The sequence below is a fragment of the Mustela putorius genome, unplaced genomic scaffold (genome assembly GCF_011764305.1).
Source record: "Mustela putorius furo isolate JIRA1106 unplaced genomic scaffold, ASM1176430v1.1 tig00003898_pilon_pilon_pilon, whole genome shotgun sequence".
Lineage (NCBI taxonomy): Eukaryota > Metazoa > Chordata > Mammalia > Carnivora > Mustelidae > Mustela > Mustela putorius.
This window is the reverse complement of record NW_025422047.1, coordinates 16,854,742-16,878,611: the sequence shown is the minus strand read 5'-3', so window position 1 is coordinate 16,878,611 and position 23,870 is coordinate 16,854,742. Positions and strand designations below refer to the sequence as shown.

General features: G+C 46.9%; 2 protein-coding genes across 2 annotated transcripts in view; one reads left to right on the top strand and one right to left on the bottom strand.

The window, feature by feature from the left end:
- Positions 1–924: 924 nt before the first annotated feature.
- Positions 925–3,760, bottom strand: LOC123388361. The gene is made up of 3 exons (XM_045067948.1): positions 3,622–3,760; positions 3,000–3,526; positions 925–1,030 (listed from the first exon to the last, which is right to left on the bottom strand). Exons 1-3 carry the CDS (start codon positions 3,758–3,760, stop codon positions 1,022–1,024), a joined length of 675 nt encoding a protein of 224 aa, XP_044923883.1. The 3' UTR covers positions 925–1,021.
- Positions 3,488–23,870, top strand: part of TNFAIP8L3 (TNF alpha induced protein 8 like 3) — a 36,642-nt gene continuing 16,259 nt past the window's right edge. Inside the window, exon 1 of the mRNA XM_004755442.2 lies at positions 3,488–3,810. Within this exon, the coding sequence (XP_004755499.1) occupies positions 3,759–3,810 (52 nt within the window). The 5' untranslated portion in view covers positions 3,488–3,758. The remainder of the gene's footprint in view (positions 3,811–23,870) is intronic.

Genomic DNA, 23,870 nt, shown 5'->3' with positions numbered 1-23,870 from the left:
CACAAGAGGAGACAGGCAGATGAGTCATAGCACTGGCTTAGATTAAAGGAGTATTATTGTGTTCACAGAAATGGATATACTTTATTATCCGTTTCTTGACACCTTACATATATATAGATAGGCTTTTCCCACCAGACTGGGCAAGTTTCTTTAAAAGCCAAAAACTTCATTAGCTAAAGCTAAGGAATGACCAATAAGAGTTAGAAACTCATCTGTCTGAAAAGCTGCCGGGCTGAAAAGATGTAGTGGAAACACTGAGGAAAGTGGTTTATAACCCTCAGACTTTAGATTCAAGTCTGCAAAGTGATGCCATTCTTCTAAAAATACACAGAGGAACTACGGAAATCCTTTCCTCTTTTCTAAGAGCTTTTCCTTTCCTTCTTTTTCTTTTTAAAGAAATATACTAGGTCTGCTTGTAAAGGAGATTCACCACCTCAGATTTCACTGTTTTCGTGGGGGTGATGGTCGTGAGATACTATTTTAAGGACTTCCTTCTCTTATACAGATTTTTCCACACTGGGAGGACAGATAAGGTATATTCCACTAATGTTCCTCATTAAACCCACATGTGTGCCAGCAGTCATTTCCCTTTGTCTTGCTATCCCATGACAACAGATTGCATGTCATAGGAAATTGGAATGGGGACCTTATTTGGTTTGGATCTCTCTTCTCCATTGTTTAATTCCACATTCAATTTTTCATTCTAGGTCTGCTTTTTTTTTTTGCAGAAATATACTATGACTGAATATAGGAATAAATAAATGAATAGGTGTTGTTTTTCTGGACTCATACACTTTTCTGAAGCACTTTGACCAGCATCCCCCACCCACAGCATTCTATCTCTGGGATGAATGTACTAGTTATTCAGTAAAGATCCAATGACTGATGGGCCTGTATCATAAATGTGTGCTCTCCATACCTTGTTTACTGTTAACCAAGTTCCAGTAGTGGCTTCCCCATTTCCTTTATTGCTGTGATGTATAGATACCTCTGTGGGATTCTGTCTCTCTCATCCGTCAACCTAGACCATCTGTCCATTAAAACAAACAAATAAATACTCATTAAAAAGCTTCTACCAAGTGCCAGGAAAGGAGGTGTAAGGGAGCAGAGAAAGTTTCACATTTCCTGTTGTTGAATCTATGGTTGGTTTTCAGAGGAAGCTGGGTGTCTTTTCAATCTAATATACTCTGTTCTCTGCTACCATTCTTGTTTTTCCTTAAAAATGCAAAGCTATGGGGCATAACTAACTGGGTAGCTCAGTTAAACAAATCTCTTGATTTTGGCTCAGGTCAAACCTTTGGCAAGGTCCTGGGCTCCAACCCTGACTGGAGCTCTCCAGTCAAAGCAGAAAGCAGAGTCTGCTTGGGGTTCTCTCTCCCTCTCCCTCAGCCCAACCTCGCCTCCCCTGCAGCACACAATATAAATAAATAAATAAATTTTTAAATCTTAAAAAAAGAAAAAAAGGAATGCAAAGCTATGATGGCAAGCTCTTTTTTTTTTAAAGATTTTATTTATTTATTTCACAGAGAGAGATCACAAGTAGACAGAGAGGCAGGCAGAGAGAGAGAGATAGGGAAGCAGGCTCCTTGCTGAGCAGAGAGCCTGATGCAGGACTCGATCCCAGGACCCTGAGATCATGACCTGAGCTGAAGGCAGTGGCTTAACCCACTGAGCCACCCAGGCACCCCTATGATGGCAAACTCTTTAAAGGATACCAGCTATTTATTTTTTGAGTATCAACTTTTACACAACTGTTGCTGTTACTCTTTTCATTTAAAAATGCGATTTTAAAAATATTTTTTCTAAATGGGAGCCATTAGATCTAAGAAGTAATGTTTTTCCCACTTATCAAACATTAACTGTGTGTCAGGCATTGCGTAATAGCTTCCACAGTCATTATTTCATTTACTCCCTTACAACTATCCTATGAAGGAGATGCCAACATACAAGGAAACTGAGAGATTAAGCCATTTGCCCAAGATCACATGGCTAGAATGGGAATCTTTTAACTATTCCACAGAAACCGATCCAACTTTTGTCAACTAAAGCCCATGAGTTTGGCCACCTAGAAAATGTTTTCTGAGAACGCAAAGTAGAACCCTACTTGTATTCTCTGAAGCCCCTACCTTGACTAAAAGAGGCAATCATCAGGTAGCCAAAAGGCCAAACTGACTTGTTACACTCTACCCTACCAGCTGGGAGCAGGTCTGGACCTCAGACAAGCCTGATTTCAGGTCGCAGCTCACTCACTCACTGGACATGCGACCACAAGAAAATTATCTGCTCTCCTGATACTCAGTTTCCACATGTATAAAATGGAGACGACAATATAGGTCGGATTCTATGAAAATACCAACTTTCAGCTCTTTTTGAACCCCCCAAAAAGCATCTGCACGTGGTTCAACCCAAATTCTTCAGTAGGTCGCTGTAGAGATTAAACAAGAGCACACAGGAAACAATTAAATGGCACTTTTAGGTAGACTGTGTCCTCCTGACTTCATTTCGCTCACGTCAATACAGTCTGCATCTTCGGTGGCACTTCATAAACACAGAGGCTGGCCTGAAGTTACGGAAGTGCTAGGAGTTGATAATTCGACTGCATCGATGGTCGAGAATTAACCAGCGATCTCCCGATCTCCTGAGGCCTTACAGTTCCTGCTCAGGGCGTACCCCCCACCCACCCACCCACCCACCGGTCCCCGTCGTTTTGTCTCTTAATTACTAAGTGAATTCACAAACACCTCTTTCTACAAAGTGAAAGGGTAGGCGCTTCGGAGCATGTGGAGCGCTCCTCGTTAACACGAGGTTTGAAAATCCCATTCTCCGCCCGAATCCAGGGCGCCAAGGGGCGGGGCCGGGGCGGGCAGGGTGTGTCCCCCGCGCGCGAGGGCCGCGAGTTAGGCCCCCAGCTCGCGCCCCCAGCGGGGCCCGGCTCTGCTCCGCCGCCCACCCGCCCGCCCCGCCCACGCGGGCAAGAAGCGCAGCCCGAGCGAGCGTACCTGCCGAGCGCTGTTCCCCTCCTCGCCAGGTGCCGGGCCCTGCTCTCGGCTCCTCACGTGCATTATCTTATTTACTCCCCCACAACCTTGCCGGCAAAAGGCAACTGTCATTTCCCCATCTGCCAAGTGAGGAAACACCTCAGGGAGGTTGAGTTTCTCGCCCAAGGTCCGGAGCGGTGGACTCGGATTCCAGCCAAGGCAGCCCCAGGACTCCCACACGGAACCCTTTTTTGTTTGTTTGTTTCCCTTACGGGGTAGGGGCTTTTTCGCCTCAAAAGCCAACCAACTTGGCCACCGCACGCGACCGCGCTCGGTCTCGCCGACCGGCACGACCTCACCGCGCGCCTCAAGTCCAGGGCTTCGGGCGCGGGCGCGGGGCGCGGGTGGGAGGAGCGGCACCGCCCCCGGGGTATTTAAGCCCCGTCTGGAGCCCACGGGGCCGGACGCTCCCGCTCCTCCCAGCTCGCGCCTCCCCTCCCCCTCCCCGCTCTCTCCCCGCGCGCCACCACCCTCCGCCCCGCGCTCGCCTGGCGCGCAGGCAACGGCCGGCGGGGCGCGGGGAGCGGGGCGCGGGCGGCGCTCGCCTCTGCGGAGCCGCCCCCCGGCCGCCGCCGCGCATTGCCCAGCCCGCGCCGCCAGCGCTGCCGCCGCGCGGCTGCCCGTCCCGAGTGTGCCGCGGTCGCCGGAGCCCGGACGCCGGCCCCGAGCGGCCCCGCAGACGGGCGAGCGGCTGTGGACGTCCGGCCAGCAGTCCGCAGCATGGATTCGGATTCCGGCGAGCAGAGCGAGGGCGAGCCCGTGACCGCCGCAGGTACCGAGGGGCCGCGGCAGCCCAGCCGGGAGGGCCGGGGCCGGGAGGAGGGGAGGCTGGGGCAGGAAATCGCGAGTATTTCTCGGAGCTGCCGGGCGGGAGGCCGATCCCTTCCAGGCCAGGACCGGGGATTGCTCCGCGCCGTGAGTTTGCTGTGAGGTTTTCCACTGCACTTGGGCGCGCGGGAGGGAGAAGAGGTGCATCTGCGGGTGGCTCTCCGCGTAGCTACGTCCTGCGGCGGGCTCGGGTCGCCCGGGCTGGGTGGGGGTGGGGAAGGGTTCGGGAAATCCGCGTCCTGTAGTTTGCTGCAGCGAGGGTTGCAACACATCTGCCCTTTGAAATAACTTTCTGTGCGCCGACCCTGTCCTCGAACCCTGGCGCCAGGGACGCTGCGGGACAGGTGACCCGGTCCGAAGGCGTGACAAAGGACTCCGGCAAGGAAAGGACCTACGGGTGGACGGGCAGGGGTCAAACCACAGCTAGTGGCTGCGGTTCCCGAGGCTGCTACACGAGCGGAGCAGAGGGGTTCGCCCATCGCTGCCCCGCAGAGGCCCAGGAGGTCCCAGTGGAGGAGTCCCGGAACACAGCCACGGTGGGGGGAGGGGGGGAGCTGCGGGGGCGCAGACGCGCGAGTCGGGCTTCGCCTTTAAGAGCCGCCGCCGGCTTTTCACAATCGATAGTTATCGAAGCAATGGGTGGATGCTTACTTAGGAAAAAATGAATGTCCTCCCCCGCTTCTCCCTGATACTGAGCAACAGGAGGAAGCCACCCACAGCCTTGGGTCGACTTACCGCTGGGTTCTGCCCACCTTCACCGGTCGGCTCCACCTGCCGCCCACGGGTCCACACTTGGTAGAACTGGTCGCCCAGCCCACCTGTCCCCGGCTCCCGGCACCCTCGGGGGCCCTGAAGGCTAGCCGCAGCCGGCGGCGGACTTGTGACCTTAAAGTTGACCCCCCTGTTACAGACCCAAGGTCCTAGACTAGTCCCCACTCTTCCCTATGTCAGACCAGCAGCCTGAAAGTGGGGACCAAGTGCCAGGAGGCACTCTCACTCAGCCCAGGCGTCCAGGCGTGGGTGTAGGAAAGGCAAGCTCAGGAACCAGGCAGGACAGCGCCAGGCGCTGTGCCAAAGGCCCTACATAGATAATTCCCCTACATCTTCACAGCATCTAGCCAGGTGGTTATTAGTTCCATTTTACAGAAGCCCAGAGAAGCTAAGTAGCAGGGAGTAGCCAAGGGCACAGTGATTCCCTATCCACTACACAGTACCCCTCCGCCTTTCACAGGGTGGCTGTGGTCAACATTTTTGGGTGGGTGGAAGAGATGAGGCTGGTCAAGAGGCAGGGTGGCATTACCAAGATGCCTGTGTTGAGGATTCCTCCATGTGTGTGTGTGTATGTGTAAGGGTCACCTCCTTTGTGCCGGTAGGTGTGGATATAACAAATTGACCTGAGCCCTTTGCCTACTTGTATGTTTCTGTGGCGAGGAAGCACCAAGGTTTTGTATCATGGGGGACTTGTGGATCTCCTCACATCTGTTTAAAGTTCCGGTGGGTGTTTATGTATGTATCTAAGTGTATCTGGAAAGCTGGGGCAGGGTTGGGGAATGCTGACCTCGACACTTTACAGTCTCAAAATCCCAGGAACTAACATGCTGTCCCCACCCCACCCTCAGGTCTCTTACGCAGGTTGATGTTTCAAGGATAGGAGAAGGAAGCTTAGAGAAAGAAGAGGGAGGAGAAGAAGGGGGAGGAGACACTCCAGAGGAGGAGTTGGTGCTTTGGTAAAAGGGGAGGGAAGGAGTTCTCAAGAGTCCTGTTTCTTCTCCACCAAGCCTTCCCAGTCCCGGGTATCCCAGATATGTGCATGTCTGTTTGTGTCAGGCCCCTGCGCTAACAGCAGACCTTACCACTGAGGTCAGATGGGTCCCATGAAGAATAGGACAGCCAACTCTATGAGCTGTCACCATGTGTCTCTGCCCTGCTGTTTCCTACAGTCATTTCTTCTTCTCTGTGCATGAATCTCTCAATCTGAACATTTAATTGAATATCACAAGCCATTCTGCTAAATGGCATTCCATCTCATTATTCTCAGGCTTAAACTATTTTTCGTGACAAAGCTTCAGAACTAGATGCTAATTCATTGCCTTGCTGTAGTTGCATCCTGTCAAATGGAAACCCTTGTTGCAACTTCAGATACAGGTTAAATGAAGCTATGTTATCCTTAGGGGTTGATCTTTGTCTCCATGCAGGTCCATCTGTGGACCTGTATCTGTGCAAGCTGAGTGCATTTGTGTAACTGGGGACAACAGAGAAGTGGGACTTCTTGGAGTATTCATTGTGTGTGTGTCTGTGAGAACCTACCTCTTGGGGAGTTAATATATGAGTCCTGCTTCCTCCTGAGTGGCCTTCCCTTCTAGAACTTGCAAAAAAAAGGCCCTGCCATGAGATACCCTGTTAAGGTCAAGAGCCTATATACTCTTGGAATCAGAAGGACCTAGGTGTCATTCTCTACCTGTTGGGCAAGTATCTTAACCTCTCCAAACCTGTTTCTCCCTCTGTAGAATGGAGATAACAGTAGTACCACAAAGAGGTGTGAGGATTAAATAAAATACCACATGAAGGAAGACAAACCATAAGTGACTCTTAATCTCACAAAATAAACTGAGGGTTGCTCGGGGGAGGGGGGTTGGGAGAAGGGGGGTGGGGTTATGGACATTGGGGAGGGTATGTGCTTTGGTGAGTGCTGTGAAGTGTGTAAACCTGGTGATTCACAGACCTGTACCCCTGGGGATAAAAATATATGTTTATAAAAAATAAAAAATTAAAGATAAAAAAAATACCACATGAAGTGTTTCTGGTAATTTTTCAGTACATGGTAGCTGCTATGTTGATTGTCCTCTGACTGGACTATTTATTGTAAGAATACTGCTAAATAACGTACGCCAGTGCTTTATAAAATGTAAATCAGTAGACATGTGTAACACGTATTATTGTCATTATTATCATATTAATGTAATTGCCTGCGGTTTGTTTTGAATTTCACTCTCTCATTCTCTCTGGGGTGTGTGTGTGTGTGTGTGTGTGTTAGTTTGTTTGGGGAAGGTTATCTTTAATTTACCTCTTCTTATCCTCCTCATCTTCCAGCTCAGGGCATGAAGATGGAGACATTCAGAACTATTACCTTCACCATCCCCCTTTCCTCTAACCCTAGGTAAAGTAACACAAAGCAGAGAAGCCCTTATCCAACCCACCGGCTAACTTGGAAATATCCACTTTCATGCCATTTCAAATGATACAAGAGGAGGTAGCCCTTCCAACCAGTGAACCGTTTTCCTTCAAGGTAGAAGGAGGCCCAGGAAGTCCTCATCATTCCCCTTCCATTTTTACCCATCTCAGTCACTTTCCCAGTTACAAATTGGCAGAAGAGTAAGAAAGTCTCCGAGGACCACCTACTCTTCACCCCTTTCAAGAGACGTTTCCAAAGATCTCCCTGGTGCCTGTGGTGCCCTCATCAAGCAGGACAGCACTGTGCATAGTGGGTGAAGGGGGGAGATGAGATTTGTCTCCAGCTGCTCTTTCTGTTTTTCAGGAAGCACAGGATGAGGCTTCTGTGTCATTCTGCTGCCTGAAACTCTACTCTGCCTTTCTGTCGTTTGGGGTTCTTTCTATGATTAGGAAAGAGGCAGGGTTTATGGAACACTGGATTCATTCCAGAGACCCAACTTGGCAGTCTGTCATTTGGCAAACCCACCATCCATCTCTCAGAAATTTTAGCACTTGGTATATTAACTCGACAGTGATTAAGAATCTTTCCTAAGAAGCAACAAGCAAGTAAACATTAGCCGTGTCAGCTTTTTCTCTTTTAGGCCTGTAAAACAAAGTCTACCCAGCTGAGGGCAAACAGGCTCCTTCCACTCACCGCTAGGTGGTCCAGGGTCGTCAAGCTGGTGGGGTTTCTTCACAACCCAGGCAGGCGCAACAGAAAAGCATTTCCAAGCCATGGAATCAAGATATGGTAGGGAAGCTTCAAGACAGTAAAGGAAATGGGAAGACATCAGGCCTCTAACCTGCCTTTTCCATCCTTCTCACCACCTAGGTCCTCAGTGTGGTCCTTGTGAACAAAGTAGCAAGGTGGATTAGGCAGGTAGGATTCAAGTAGGTAGGATTCCGTAGGTGATTGAGAAGAGGAAAGGTGTTCCAGAAGTCAGACACCACTTGAGCAAAGGCCCAGATGAGCAGGGAGGTGACTAGAGTGGAGGACATATTCTAGGGAGTACTGGAAAATAAAGGTATTGGAGTGATAGGGAGGGCCACGTAGAAAAGGATTCTTAGTGACTAGTCTTGATGGGGCCAGGGAGGACCCTAATGAGCTGATCATTATGCAGAGACAGGACTGACTGAGAGCTGGGTTTGCAGGAGCCGCATCCAACAGACATGAAGTGCGGGACTGCCTAGGCTTGGAGCACCGGTGACTGGGGTGGCCGCGGTATCAGGGCAAGTGGCAGCGCTCAGGCGAAGCAGAAGAGGGAAGATGCAAGTGCCATTTCCGAGAAGCAAACAACAGAAGTGCTGACAGACTGTATAAAAGCAGTGAAAGGAGAGGGAGAGTGGAAGAGGACTGGCATGCTGAGTCGGGGTGAGGGCCGGGGAATACAGAAGAGTGACTCCCCGACCCACACTTCCCAGCCGACCCCTTCTTTCCATCAGGCACTTAGAGGTGGTGTTTTGCTTACAGGCACTTGTCCGCTGTGAATAGTATACCATGCTAGAGCACTAGCTTGAGGTGATTATGAGGTTCGGCAGTTTGTTCATTCTCATCGTTAGGTTCCTGGTGGAAACTGTTGGGTAACCCTAGTTAACTGACAGATTGACAGTGGATGGGCTGGCCAGCCTGGGATGGAGACCATCTGAGGATGAGGTACCACGTGCCTGTTAGTCACTGTCTTGTGTCTTGTTCCTGTTTGTGGACATTTCCATGGGCCTCTGCCTTGTCCACACACTGTAACTGCTTTATGGGTCAGGACCCTGTCTTGTGCTTTCAGGTTCCTGAGATTTTATGGGCATAATAAATGAATGTGCATCTTGAGGAGCCTCCTGAGAACTCTGCACTGAGAGACCAGACAGCCAGAAACCTTTCCTATGCAGTGGAACTGCCAAAGATTGCCTTCAGTGTTTTAAGATTTCTTGCTGTCTGGGACCCCGTGTTGGGAAGTATGGGGAAGGCAGAGAGGTAAGGACACTATCCATTCTGGCTTCCAGGGCTTAAGATCAGATGGGGAGACAGGACACATACAGCAATGGCCACGGCCTGCACCAGTGCATGAAAACTCCTGACCCCTTGCCCTGGGATTGTACCCAGCCAAATCTCTGTTGTCTTAATAACAGCCACTTGCCATTGTGTGCTTTAGGGTTATTCTGGTACATTCTTGCCTCTTGTCCTGTATTCTTAGCTCCCTGAGGGCAAGGATGGGGTCATTTTCACCTGTATCACCTCCCACTAACACCTTGGATCCCCCCCACACTGGTAGGTTTCTGGTTGGCTGGCTGGCTGGCTGGCTGTGTGCCTGCATGGATAAGTGAAGACAGGCACAGCACAGGATACTGCAGATTCAGTATATTGCAAATATTGCACTAAAGCAAATATTGCAATAAAGGTAGGCCAGGGAATTTTTAGCTTCTCCAATGCATATGAAAGTCACATTTATACTGTAGCGTAGTCTCTTAAGTGTGCAATTGCATGATATCTTTAAAAAAAACAATTTATATACCTTAATTTAAAAATCCTTTACTGTTCAGGCACCTATGTGGTTCAGTCAGATAAGCATCTATCTGACTCTTGATTTGAAGTCAGGTCATGATCTAAGGGTGAGATGGAACCCCACGTGGAGCCTGCTTAAGATTCTCTCTTTATGGGGCACCTGGGTGGCTCAGTGTGTTAAGTCTCTGCCTTCGGCTCAGGTCATGATTTCAGGGTTCTGGGATCGAGCCCTGCATCAGGCTCTCTGCTCAGCGGGGAGCCTGCTTCCCCCTGCCTCTCTGCCTACTTGTGATCTCTTTGTCAAATAAATAAAATCTTAAAAAAAAAAAAAAAGAATTCTCTCTTTGTCCCACCCCCCATCTTTTTCTCTCTCACTCAAAAAAATTTTTTAAGAACATTTTACTGCTAAAAAATACTAACCATTATCTGAGCTTTCAGTGAGCTATAATCACTGATCACAGATCGCCATAACAAATGTTAATAATAATTTGAAAGTTTGAAATATTGTAAAAATTATCAGGATGTGTTACAGAGACATAAAGTGAGCAAATGCTGTTGGGAAAATGACTTACTCCATCAGGGTTGCCATAAACCTTCAGTTTCGGGGGGGAAATGTGCAAAGCTCATTAAGCCAAGTGCAACAAAATGAGGTATGCCTATATGTGGATGGATGGATGGATGGATGGATGGATGGATGGATGAATGAATGGATAGATGCTGTTGTAGACTGTTTCCCCAGGAAGTGGGCTCTGTGATTGAGGTTGGCATGCACTGGGTTTATTTGGGGAAGGAAAGGGAAGGGGAGGGACACTGGATTAGGCAGAGTGAGAAGCTGAGCTCCAATGCACACCCAGTAATAATAGCCTCCAGCTCCAGCTCTGGAGCTAGAACAGCCCTTCAGAATTGTTCTGAGTCAGGGTGAGGGGCCAGGCCTTCATGTCCCCTTATACATGGGGATGAGGTTGGTCATTAGATACAGGCCATCCCAAGGAACAGGGTGCAAACTTGGGTGAAGCTCTCCCCACCCACTGAGAGCTATCTACAGGCCCCCAGAGGCTTGTGGCATGCTTGGCCCTTCATTCTCCAGGAGAAACCTGGGCAGGACATTGCGAAATCCCCTGCAGGTAGTCCCCAGAATTCTTCAGGAGAGTTTCATTAGAGAGGGCAGCCCGGTCTACCAGCAAAGCTCAGGGAATAGTCATTGAGCTGTAAGTTTTACCTAGACCTCCCTAGGAAAATTTAGATTGCCAGATGAAATTGGCCATTCCAGACCTCATAGCTCTGCACCCAGTTGTTCAGTCCATTCAATCCAAGAGGTACTGGCTGTTCACCTGTTTCATGTTCAGAGTGGCACAGAGTGCTATGGTCACATGGAGAAATAGAATTCGATGGGACCCTACCCTCTAGAAATTTGCAGATTTGTTGAGGAGAGAAAACACCCACCCAAAACTGAATCTGCAAGACGGGGAGGCCTCAGCAAAAAATGCTGTAGGATCTGGAGCAAGAGGCATTGTCTGGAATTCTGGTGATGAGCTTCATGGAGGAAATGGGCCTTGAGGGTAGCCTTGAAGGAGTGAAAAATTTAGATGGGGGTAGAAAAAAGAGAAAGTGGCAAGGCTGGAAGCCTGTGAGGAGCTTGGCCTGACCCAGTGGGGATCTCCTTTGATGACCAGCAGCAGAAGGGAGTTGTCGTACTTAAAAAGTAAAGTAAAATGCGGGGGTGCCTGGGTGGCTCAGTGGGTCAAGCCTCTGCCTTCGGCTCAGGTCATGATCTCAGGGTCCTGCGATGGAGCACTGCATCAGGCTCTCTGCTCAGCAGGGAGCCTGCTTCCACCTCTTTCTCTGCCTGCTTGTGATCTCTCTCTCTCTCTCTCTCTGTCAAATAAATAAATAAAATCTTAAAAAAAAAAAAAGTAAAATTGGGTGTCATAGTGGTACTTGTAGCCAATGTAAGTTTCTAAAGTTGGAACAAGAATATGTGTGAGTGTGTAAATATAAAGCCCTATTTCCTATGCTATTTTTTTCTTTAAAAATATAGCACCTGTTTTTTGATTTGTCAGCAAAACCAAATTATAGTCACACTTTCCATTAGCACTCTCCACTAACTGGTTCCTTTTCCTCCAGAGTTACCATTGGCTCCTACTTTAATTCACATGCAGATCTCTATAAAAACACTATATACATAATTTGGTTTTGTTTTTTGCAGTCACTTGGCTTGTAGCTCTTCATGTAAAATGCCTGTGTAGGTGGGTGTTTGGGCTGTATTCTGTGCAAGTATAGAAATAAAGGATAGAGAAAAATTTAAAAAACAAGTTTTCTCTAACAACCTAATCTAAGGAAACGTATGAGAGTGAGTACCCTTGTCCCCCACATATATTAAGGCATGCCAAAAAAATCTATTACTTTTTTGTACGTCAGAGATGGGTTTGTTTGCTTGTTTTTAGGCAGTTGCATGGTCCAAATTCTGATGCTGCTTTCAAACAGTCTTCACGTTCATATTGGCTTGCATAAACATCATTGCCTGGGAATAAATTTGAGCCTGTTCATGGAAAATCTCCTAGTGTGCAGACTATAAAAATGGAAAGCTTGGCGGCACAGAAAGTGCTAGACACACCCTAATAGAAACCAGTATTTTGTAACTCAGTTCTCCAGAAAAAAAAGAAGAAAAAAAAGACACTTTGGTAGTGTCCAAATACTGGTTTAAACTGTTGAAAAACCCCAGGAGAAGCCGCTGTCTTGTAGGTTCTCTTCTCAAAAGTAAAATATGCTTTCTGTGAAACTGTTCTAACCATGCAAGGAAACATTTTGGTGATACGTAGCTTTATGGAGATTCCTAATTGATATTTTTATAGTGGAGGCTCCTGTTTCACGCAAGGGAAGAAGTTCTGTCACAGGCCGTTCTGGTGAGCACGCATGTCCAGCAGGTCTGATTTGGGGCCTGTGGGTTGCGCTGGGGAAGTCAACAGAGATTTCGGTGTAGAACGTGGGAGGGAGATGATGGGGCCTTCTGCAGGGCAGGCGTTAACAGCGACTGTCTACCAGTGTGCTTCCTTGGTTTCCTTAGGATAACACTGACACAGCAAGGGAAGACTGGGGTTGGGGGTTACAGCGGAGAGGGCATGGGGTTTAAGAAGCTGTGGCAAATATCTAACAAGATGAGAAGCTGTGAGGATGCTCTTTGCCTTCCAGAGTCCAGTCCCAGAGGGCTAGTCCTAAATGTAAAATAATAGTGATGTTTTGAATTTTACTCATTTATTTCATGTTAACTAAGCACATATAATGTATTCAAATCTGGACAGATTATTTATGTGATATTGAACCCTTATACTGCCTTCTAGGATATGTACTAGAAATAGCCTCATTTTATAAACTGGGAAACAGAGGCACAGAGAGGTTAAATAACTTGCTTAGGAATGTGCATCTTGTCAGTGGATATGAAGTCAGGGGAACTCCAAAAATAGTGCTCTTGTACAAGGTAGATTAAGTGGTTAAGTTGTTGGATGCCACCAGGCTCATTTGTATCCCCCTCCAGCACCCATGGGGCCCAGAAGCCTGACTGTTAGGTTTCTCCATGAGGCTCCTTCTGGTAGGACATGACATCTCCAGAAAGCCCTGTGTTAAGCACCAGACATCACCTGCACTAGCCCAGTAGCACATTGGCAAGGACTGGCTGGCCCAGATTCCTCTTCTAGAGCTGGTGAAGTGTGGTTTGGGAGGGAGGATGGAGAGAGGGGCACCAAGCTCCTACCGGGGAGAGAAGGCTATAGAAGGACCCTGAAGCCATGCACATCTCCAGACCATGGGGACGTGGCAGGTTGTGAATGTAGCAAACACTAGGACAAGAGAAGGACTGAAAAGCAAATTCAGGAGAGACAGACAAACATTCTTTTTATCAGAGTGTACTTAAGCTTGCTGGGTCCTCAGGCATTTTTTTTCCACTCCAGCATTAAATCATCTCAGATAAAGAATTCTGAGGGCATGGTAACCCATTGGATTCGAGGATGAGCAGAAACGCAAGGATGAGCCTGCCTCACAGTGAAGAGAAGTTGAGATTCAGAGCTTGATTATTGGGGTTTGGGTGTCCCTGCGGTCTCTTACTTGCTGCTTTTTAGTAACATTAGTTTCTGACCAAAGGAATGCAAGCTCATGGTAGAATATGTGTAAAGATCAGTACAAAGAAGGAAATTAGATTGAGCCCTAAGAATAGATGTGCTTTTCTGAAGCCAAAAAAACAATCCTGAAAAGATGCAAGGGAACTTTCTTTGGGGAGGGAGCAGTCTTTTTAAGAGAACAAAAGCCCCCCCAACGCAATGTTTTCTTGGGGACATTAAAGCCTCTGGTTATGCTGCCAAGCAGTGTCAGAACCAGAGCTGGAGGCCAGATCCTCTGGCTCCTCTGTCCTTCCCAAAATCATACATAATTTTTAGAAAAGGATCAGAGTTATTTTGGATGTTGCGATATCAAAGGGACCCCTGCTCTGTGTCCTCCCAACACCTTGTCTTGGGTTCTTGCCACCCCTTCCCCACCAGGCACGTCTGCCCAGAACTCAGGCCACCACAGACCCACACAAGGCCTTACCCTTCTGCCTGGTCCCTCCTCCCCTTCATCAGAAGGGCCCTACACAGAGCCTTCAGAAGATTTTCATAGTTTTTAATAGCCAAAAGATGTTTACTGGGTTTTATAGATGCCCAGTGACAATTGCAAATGCTAATCTACTTTTGAGTTTAATATTTACTGGCTTCAGGGATAGATTTATTGACTTCTAGTTCTCCAGTTATGGTTTTTATCTGTGTTTAGATTGACTATTTTTGTAAGGAAACAGGGAAATTTGTTCATCTGTGTTAACCTCTCTACCCTTAGGATTTAAGGGTATTCATATTGAATGATTCAGTCTCAGTGAAACAAGACAGGCAGAGTTCAGTTAAAACAGAGTCAACTTTGAGAGAGCCCAGAGCAGGGTCCAGTGGGAATTCAACAATAATATCTTGGCTTTTTTTTTTTTTTTTTTCCTTTCGAATTCTCCGACCATATGTAATCCTGGTTTTCCCAGACACTTCTTCCATTGCTCCTCCTGTGTCCATCATTAATACTTTTTTCCTACACATGTCTCTTCAGGCTGAGTCCTCAGCCTGGTCTTTTCTGACAATATACTTTCATTTGGGAGAGACTGTTCGTTCTAAAGGCGCAAGGCCAAAAATTCCCAAAGCTGCAGTCTCACCCAGTCCTCTCTCCCAAAAAATCCTGCCTTTAAGGCATCTGAGCCTCTCCTTCTCACTGGCCAGGAGGCCCCTCATCTCAGCACCTCCACACCCAGACCATTACCTCTCCCTCAGCTTTCCCCAGGTTTTCTGTGGCCTCCTTAGCCACTAAGTTATTCAGAGTGAAACAACAGTAAAGGCTGAAGAATAATGTAATACCCTGTACACTTGATCCACAGCAAAACCAGGACATGGATAAAGCAGGCATTATTATTCTCAGTTTACAGATGAAGATACAGAATCAGAGATTACCCCAAATCACAAAACACGTGCTGAATTTTCACTATTAAAAACAGCACCACCACCCCCATCAAAATGAGGGCAGCAGCAAACCTACGTATCCAACCTAAAAAACAACATTCGGTCAAATAGCTACTGAACAATTAAATACATAACAACATTTCCACATGGCAGAATATTATTCAGTTGTTAAGAAAAATTTGGGGGGAAAAAAAAAAAGAAAAATTTGGGGGGCGCCTAGGTGGCTCAGTGGGTTAAAGCCTCTGCCTTCAGCTCAGGTCATGATCCCAGGGTCCTGGGATGGAGCCTGGCATCGGGCTCTCTGCTCAGCAGGGAGCCTGCTTCCCTTCCTGCCTCTCTGCCTGTTTGTGATCTCTGTCGTTTAAATAAATAAATAAAATCTTAAAAAAAAAAAGAAAAATTAATTTGAAGAACATATAATAATATAGGGAAGAGTTTGCAGTATAATGCATAATGAAAGCTTGATAATCTGTGATCTCACTTGTGCTCCATACATGCATATACACACATATATGAACATATATTTACTTATACACACACACGCCCCTACACATACATATACATACACTCGTTTTTATAGAGAAGAGGAGAAGAGTCTCCTTTATTCTCATTCATACACATAAACATTTTTTAACTTTTTAATTCTGGAACAGAATTAACCATTTTATATGATGAGTTTATGGGTAATTATAATTGCCTTCTTTGCACTTTTCTTCCAGATATTTCACAGTGATTATGTATAACTTTTAGCAGGACATGTTAATTGAAAAGCAACAATCGAGTGAGATCTGGTGGCCTAGGCCACTGCTCATCCTGTGGTTTTCTTTTAGTTTTGTCCCAGTCCCCTCCATCTTCTTCCTTGAGAGCAGTTCTTCCCTCACTTCCCTGTGCTCTTCTTTCCCCTCAGACAAGTCCTCCCTGAGTCCCTCTCAGGGCTTCTTCTGGTGGGGGTTATGCTCCAGGCTTCTCAGCCCTCTTCCTGCTCACCCACTGCCCGGGCTGTGGCCCTCCACTCTCCCTGGTGCCTCCCCCGCATCATTCTGTCCCATCTGGGGCCACCTGGCCTAGGCTTCGTGGGCCCTCATGACATGAAGAGGAAGTGTGGGCCGTCAGCATAGGTAATGAGTAGGTAACGAGCTCATAGCTTTGGGGTTCAGAGTCCGGCACAGGGTACCAGAGCCTCTCAAGCCAAATGCAATGCTGGAATGAGCTTGCTGACTCAGCCATCTTGGTCCCTGAACGTGGCCTCACTGACGCTAGCTGACTGTCATTGTATGCAGCTAGCATGACATTTCTCTATCCCTGACCTCTATCCCAAATACGAATGACTATGACTTTCCACTTTTTCATTTACACATTGATTTTGTGTCTTTATTACTTTTACAATTAGAAAAAAAGAGGGGTGAGCATTTAAAATCCTATTCTAGAAGTCTACTGCCACCATTGGTCTGCCATTCTAAAACAAAATTATTATTGAGGAGCTGTATGATATTAAATATCATGTGTATCTATTTGTGTGTGTGTGTGTGTGTTTCTAATGGAATTAGAAATTTAATTGAGGATTTCTTATGCAGAGGGTTTCTTGGAGCTGAAAATAAGAGACATCATGGCCATAGTGTTCTTTACTGCCTCCCTATGTCCACCTTACTCTACTCTAGCCAATCAAATAGGGGTAGCCCAGTCAAGAAACTTATAGGAAACAGAAGTACTAACCATTTCAATTCACCTTTATCAGAATTTTTAACCTAGGATTTTGTCTATCTTTACTTTCTTGGTTTGTAATATACAAAATAATTATTTTTACCTCTTTTCAGATATAAAAATATATATTGACTATTTTCACCCTCCAAGAAAACCTCATTCTCCCATTTGGGGGAAAAAAAAAAGTCACTTAATTTTCCCATGGAGAGCAATGTCAGTTCTTTATTAAGCAGCCATATCTCCTTCTTATCAATTGCAAGTGAGTGAATATGACCACTGTGATTTTTTAAAAAGAGATCAGGGAATAGGAAAGACAGAATAGTCAAGATAGGAGTGAGTTCTTAGAGAAAGTAGGCATTTATGTCCATAATGGATGATACATCCTGAGACCTTCATTTGTAGTAAAGCACCCAGGAATTATCTCCAGAAAGCTGTCACCAAATACCCCCACCCCAGGCTTTCCTTCACCCCAGGAGGGAGGTCAGTGATAAACTGAGGCACGGGTGGGATGAAGATGTTCCAAACATCCTTAGGTTTTGTTTATTTCATTTTTGGTTAAGGAAAAAAAATCACATAAAAATAATTCTGCCAAATTGTCATAACTCAATGAGAGAAACTGGAGTCTAAGTCTGAAGATCGTTGATAATTAAGGAGCCAAGATTATCTTAAGGCAGCCTGGAGGCAGGCAAGAACGAAGAGCAGCTGGTCAGGACATCAGGAAGTCAGGTCACATGGCAGGGAGGCCAGAGGGGCAGGGGTCGCAAGAAGGGCCCTCTCTTGAGTCCCTAGGCCTGCAGCGGTCCTGCCATTCATGGTTGCCCAGCCTTCTTGGACCTCTTCACCTGGAGGATTGTACCTCTTAAAGAGTCCAACACTGAGAAAAGCTGGCTCCCCAGCAGCAGCCTCCTGATCTCTTACCTCTTGCCAGAAGCAAGTCTCACTCCTGACCTGTCCCCTTCTGTCCTGTCTCACTGGCCCCAGATCACTGTCTCATCCTTAATGCTCCCCTTCCCTGCAGCCTTTTCCACCCAGGTGCATCTCTCCATTTCCTCTCCCTGGACCCCCCACTCACCTCACAAGCCCTCCTAGGCATTAGAGGAATGAAGGCAGAGGAAATTCTGAGACGTACGGCCATGAGTGGGCATGAAACAAAGATCTTAAAGCTTCCAGAGAGAATAACCAGGCCCTTTTACCAATGGACTGGTTTTCCAACTAGCAGCACCAAGAGCTAAACAACAGTGGTACAATGCCTTTGAATTCTCAAAGCAAAGGATTTCCCAGGTAGAGTTCTGAACCCCATCAAACCATCAGTCGAGTGTGTGGATGGAATAAAGTCATCGTAAGACATATTAGGTGTCCACATTCCCTTCCTACCCTTCATACCCTACCACATTCCCTTCCTTAGGGAGCTGCTAGATTAGGAGTCAGCCACCTGAGGCCCCCAGGCCACGTCCGGCCTGCCACCTGTTTTTGGATGGCCCATGAGCACTTCTACTTTTTCTTTAATGGCTACATTTAAATGGTTCTATAAGTACCCAAGTATATTTTGCCTTTTGGCCCTTTGTTGTTGGGCTCTTTCAGGTAGTGTGCTGATGCCTCTGCTGCACAATGTGTTCCACTGAAACGGGGTATAAGTTAAGAAAGAGGAAGCCATGAGACGGACACAGAGAGAAGGGAAGAAGGATGGAAGGAGCACCAGGGTGGGGGCCTAGCAGGGGCTTAGGAGGGAGAGGTGCCCAGATTTGGACCAGGCCACCGAGAGTGCCCCAACAAGTCTCCAAGAAAGAAAATTAAAGTAAAAGATGAGTTGATGTGTCTGAGCCCATTGAGAACGTTGTATTGTGCTAGGAACTTTGGGAGTAAATTAGTGCTAGGTAGATAGAAAACCAACCGGAAGAAAAACAAGGCAGTGTTTAACTCCTGAGAAAATAAGATGAATAAAAAAGGAAATGCAGTCATGGAAGTGATCGAGCATACATGAGTCAGCTACGAACGGTATCCAAGTCACAGTAATGTAAATCACTGAAGTCTAATTTAACCAAATATTATAAACCAGAACTAAATGGGAAAGTGGAAGGAGAAATGAATGGGGGAGAGCTAATTTCTCAGCTTCCATAATAGGAAGTTAAAAGCAAAGTGGAGGACTAACAGTATAAGCATGTAATTTATGTCTTTATGTAAACATAAAGAGGTAATTATTAGTTGAAATAGCTAAAAGAGTTTGAAATTTTTTGCCATGAAGAGCCAGCATCCAAAGTGGGCCAGAAGATGCTGCATTTTGGATAAGCCCTAGAGTGACAAGACTTTTAAAATAATGTACCCATATTACTTTGAAAATGGATTTCTAAAATAATAAAAAGGAAGCATGACTGATGACCTAGAGGAGTGATGTCCTGGCAAGCATGCCCAGGTGGGAAAGAGGCTCAGTGGGGGTGACCTTAGGCCCCTGGTTGGAGGAGATAGGCTTCAGTGTCCTGGAGCCACACTGGTTCTGATTATCGTTATTTCTCCTGACATAAGTGTGAAGACATTTCAATAAAATGTTAAGACTGATAACCATTTGCTCACACAATGAATGTTCTCTGCGTTTCAGTCCCTGGCTGGAGCCATGGGATGAATACATCATGATGCCTGCCGTCCAGCCACTCACAGACAGGCGGCACATGACGTCACTCACCCAGCTGGTGTGTGATGGCTCTGCACTGGGACGAGTAGACTAGAGGGAAATGTGGTGGCAGGGATGCATGCTCAGAGGTCAGAAGTCCTTCTGTGGAGCCTGGCTGGTCAGATAGGAATCGGGAAGAAGGGGGCGAGGGAGGCACCTACGTCCAAACACCAGGGAGCAGGATGGGCAGAGGCGCAGAGAGGACCTGAGAGTGATCAAACCTGGTACTGGGACACCTGGGTGTGGCTGGCAGTCAGGAACTCAGAGTCTAGAGAGAATGAAGCTGGAGAGGGGAACAAAACATAGATTCTTGGCCCTGCAAGGTGGCATGCCATGATAGAGCCTGTCCTTGTCTTTCCCCCACAACATTGCTTCCTGACTTGTCACTGCTGGTTTTTTGAGGTTTAAATTTATTTGAGCTCCTACTATGTGTCAGAGACACAACTGTGGACACAGCAGGGCAGGTTTCTGCTTCTGCAGTTTGCAGTGAACAAACCAGTGAAATCAGGCAGGAGGTCCTTTAAAAGGCCTTGTGTTGGGGGTGGGGAGTTCTGGCTAGAAGGACTGTTCAGGGGAGGGGTGTAAGGGAGAGCAGCACAACATGTTTGCATTCAGATAGAAGCTGCATAGAGTAAAGCCTGTGGAGCTGGGGCAAGGATGAACCACTTTCTCTTTGGGCAGAAAGGTGGGATGACAGGGAAGTGAGACCTGGCAGGAAGAGCTGGCCCTGAGGGTTTGGGCAGAGCTCCCATTGGCAGCTATGTCAGCACAGGGCGGCCTGCTGGGGCTGGCAGTCTGTGGCTTGGTCTGTGGGAGCTGAGGCCAGCACAGGGACAGGCCTTGAGGAGAGTCTGCCGACCGCCTGTTCTGTAGTGACCACAGGCTGTGGTCTGATGGAGGAGGCAAAGGCCCCAGGAAATTTATGGAGGGGACATTCTGGAGGGAAACCACAGAAAAGGAAAGCTGGAGTCTTGAACGTCAGTGCCCTGGGTTTTTCAAGGAGAGAAAAAGGAGGTATTGCATTGCTGAAATGGGCAGTTGCAGAGCAGAGCGAGAGCTTGTTGAATGAAGGAGAATCTGAGAGAGAAAGGAGCCTGAGAATCCAACCTACGGGTATCCGCTCGTATGTCATGTATGCTCAATACTGTTCTTCTACAGACTTAAAAACTCCATTTATGATTCTGAAGAAGTTAATATAAAATTAGCAGAATCATCTAGTCCAGCTCCCCTAATTAACAGACCAAGAAACCAGGAAGGCGTGTATGATGGGCCCATGATACACAGTGAGCACAGTGGGGGCCTTGGGGCAGCCTGGGGTCGGCCTTGGTCCTCCACACCCTGCTGTCTACACAGTGACTGGGCACAGGGACAGGGGAACAACTCCATGGCCACAGCTCTGTATCCTGACCTCACAGGACAGCCATTGTCAGCGTCTGGGGGTGACCACACCAGATGACTTGATTTGAAATGGTAAAACAAATCATTTAGAGACATCTCCTGCCATGGGACAAGTATGGGACAAGTTTAATCTAGAAAGGAAGCCTCAAAGAAAGACACATTTGTGTGTAACTTCCAGGAACGTGAGTTCTCCACAACTTGTTTGGTTCCTGAGTCCCTCTTGGCTGATAGAGGTTCTGTCTGAAGAGGGATCCCAGCTGAGCCCAGGAGTCCAACCTTGGAGACTTTGCAGGTGAATGAGAGACCTGCCATCTCACCTCCCCTCTGCAAACTCCATTCCCTGACATGACCTTTCCCCTGGGCCAGAGATGACCATGGCCTCAGTGGATATCCCAAATGTGGTCTGACTTACGTCTTAGATCTCAAATCCATGGACAAAAAACAAAAACAAACAAACAAAACCCCACAATTACTACCGAGTATATGTAAGGGGTATTATTAATGATATATTACATGTGCCCCTTTCCTGTTGTTCTGCTTTCAAATTGACTGAATTCCAAAAATGTCATTGTACAAAATTTATTATTTCACTTAAAAAAAAAAAGTAAGTAGAACATTGAGCAAGGCACGGTACTGTCTGCCAAATCATCTCCCATCTAGAAGTACCTTCTGGTTTCTTCTCCCTCACGTGTTCTGACCTCTCTAGTACAGCTACTGTTTATTTATTTATTTTATTTTTTATTTTTTTATAAACATATAATGTACTATTAGCCCCAGGGGTAAAGGTCTGTGAATCGCCGGGTTTATACACTTCACAGCACTCACGATAGCACATACCCTCCCCAATGTCCATAACCCCACCACCCTCTTACTTATTTGTGTTCTTTAAACTCACTAAGCTGTGTTAATCTAATCACAGCACCTTCCAAGAGCCTCATTCCTTTAGGCTTACCTGCCCACTATCTCAGGCCATTATTTTGTTTACTTTTTTTTCCAGTATAGACTGGAATCTGTTTCATCTTATTGCCTGATTTTTTTTTTTAAAGGTTTTAGGTTTTATATCTACACTCCAAACTTGAAGAATTCCAAAGGCTGACATTTTTATTACATCAGTCTGTTTACTAATTTCACATATTACCAAGTTGGCATCCTCCCGTGGCTCTGAATGCAGCATCCTACTGGTGTCCTTGTTAACAGTCTGCTGGCCTGAGCCTGGGTTTTCAGTGCCTGCCATGGAGAACAGTGTGGGAGCCGCCGGCAGAGAGGGGATCACCCAGGGAGACAGATGTGGTCCATACTATTGTGATCCCCAGCAGCTCCTGAGTGTTAAAATATTGAGTAAGCCTGAAGGGATGTGAATGGGAAGGCTCCGGGGGTGGCAGGAGGGTGGGGGCTCCTGCCATGGAGAGAGGGCTCCTGCCGGAGTTGAACACAGAGGATGTGGTGAGCAGCACCGCTGGTGTCCCAGGGGACGCTGCCGCGTGCAGGGGTGCAGACGGGCAGGACCCAGCTGGGCTGCACAAGTGACTTTCTGGGAAAGGCAGGGCATGAACTTGTGCAGAGCTCAGAATGTTCAGCAGGTACGCCGTGACTCCGCACACCATGCCAGCATGGATCCTGAACAGATAGGATCTGGGCCTCAAAGAATGAGAAAGAGCACTCTATATCTTTCAATCGATTATTCGTTTACAGACATTTATTGAACAACTTTTTCGTGGCAAATGCTGTCCTCATTGGGAGGATACACAAGTCCTCTGAGCATCAGTCCCAGAATAACTCAGTGCTGATCACAGTGAAGCACTGGAAAAGGACCATACTGGACATGGATGCGAGGGCCCCCCATCCTGGAAGGACGTGAGTGCTGGAGAACAAACCTTTGCTGCCCCTCTGCCTCCTGGTCAGGTATCCATGGGATTGCATAATGGGCACAGAAGACCAGAGCAGCTGGGGTCAGGGCACTAGCCCCAGAGGAAGCCCACTGAATTTCTGGTACTGCTTGGCTGTCACCTGCCTGTCTTCAACCATTTGGGCTAGGGCAGAGCCATCCATGTGAAGGGATGAGCTGCGCTTTGGCGCCTGATTTCAGCGTGTCCTCTAATGTCCCAACAAGCAGGCATCTGATGGGATGAGGTGGACAGAGCCAGGGGTTCTGTGGAAGGCGCTCCTCCTCGGTGTCTCCTGCCACCTCCTGGCTTAGGAAGGGGCAGTAGAAGGGACTCCTGGATGTGCAGGTAGACACCTTTGGACACCCTTTCCCCCATCACACACCTGCTGCTGGGTATTTGTTACTTTCTATAGATTAGAAAATAGGGCTCTTTGATCATGTGTCTGTGGATATGAAAGTGTGTATGCCTGAGAGAGTGTTTGGTAGAATATACACATGGGGACTGTGATGCATGGAGGGGTTATGGGAGACTCATTTTCTTCCCTTAGTGTATGCATCTTTTCTGACTTTTTTCAATACTCATTAATCATTTTGTGTAATAAAATTGTTAAAGAAAATATTTTGAGAAATATTTTATCTTAAAATAGAACAAGGAGAACAGTATTGAAAATTATACCTGTGGATGGGGTTTATTGCTTTATTCCTGAGAGTGACCCATCATTCACAGCAGCTACCTATTTTGTGGGTGCTTTGGGGAAAGAAAAGAAAAATCTAGAGAGCTTAAAATAAATGTTAAAAAAATCGTAAGTATGTGTTGATTTTAGGGGATTATTGCTCTTCTACACATGAATAAACATTAAAGAAATTGATTCTCCACTCATCCCCAGTCTCAAAACACAACACTTGTCACAAGTGGGTGAGTTTTACTAAACCTTTAAAAAACCAAGGAGGCTACACAATCCATTTCATGAGGCTAGTTTACTCGAACATCAAAATCAGACAGGGACTGTACTAGGAGAAAGTTATAGTTCAATCTCACCTTTGAGCATAGTTGCAAAATGCTAAATACAATACTTACTATGGAATTCCTCAGTATATTATATGCATGTATGTTACATACATACTTATACAC

Coding starts and splice junctions, on each gene's coding strand:
- LOC123388361 (XM_045067948.1), bottom strand. CDS start 3,760: ATGCTGCGGACTGCTGGCCGGACGTCCACAGCCGCTCGCCCGTCTGCG. Junction 3,527..3,621: donor GCGCTGGCGGCGCGGGCTGG/GCAATGCGCGGC, acceptor CCTGCGCGCCAG/GCGAGCGCGGGGCGGAGGGT.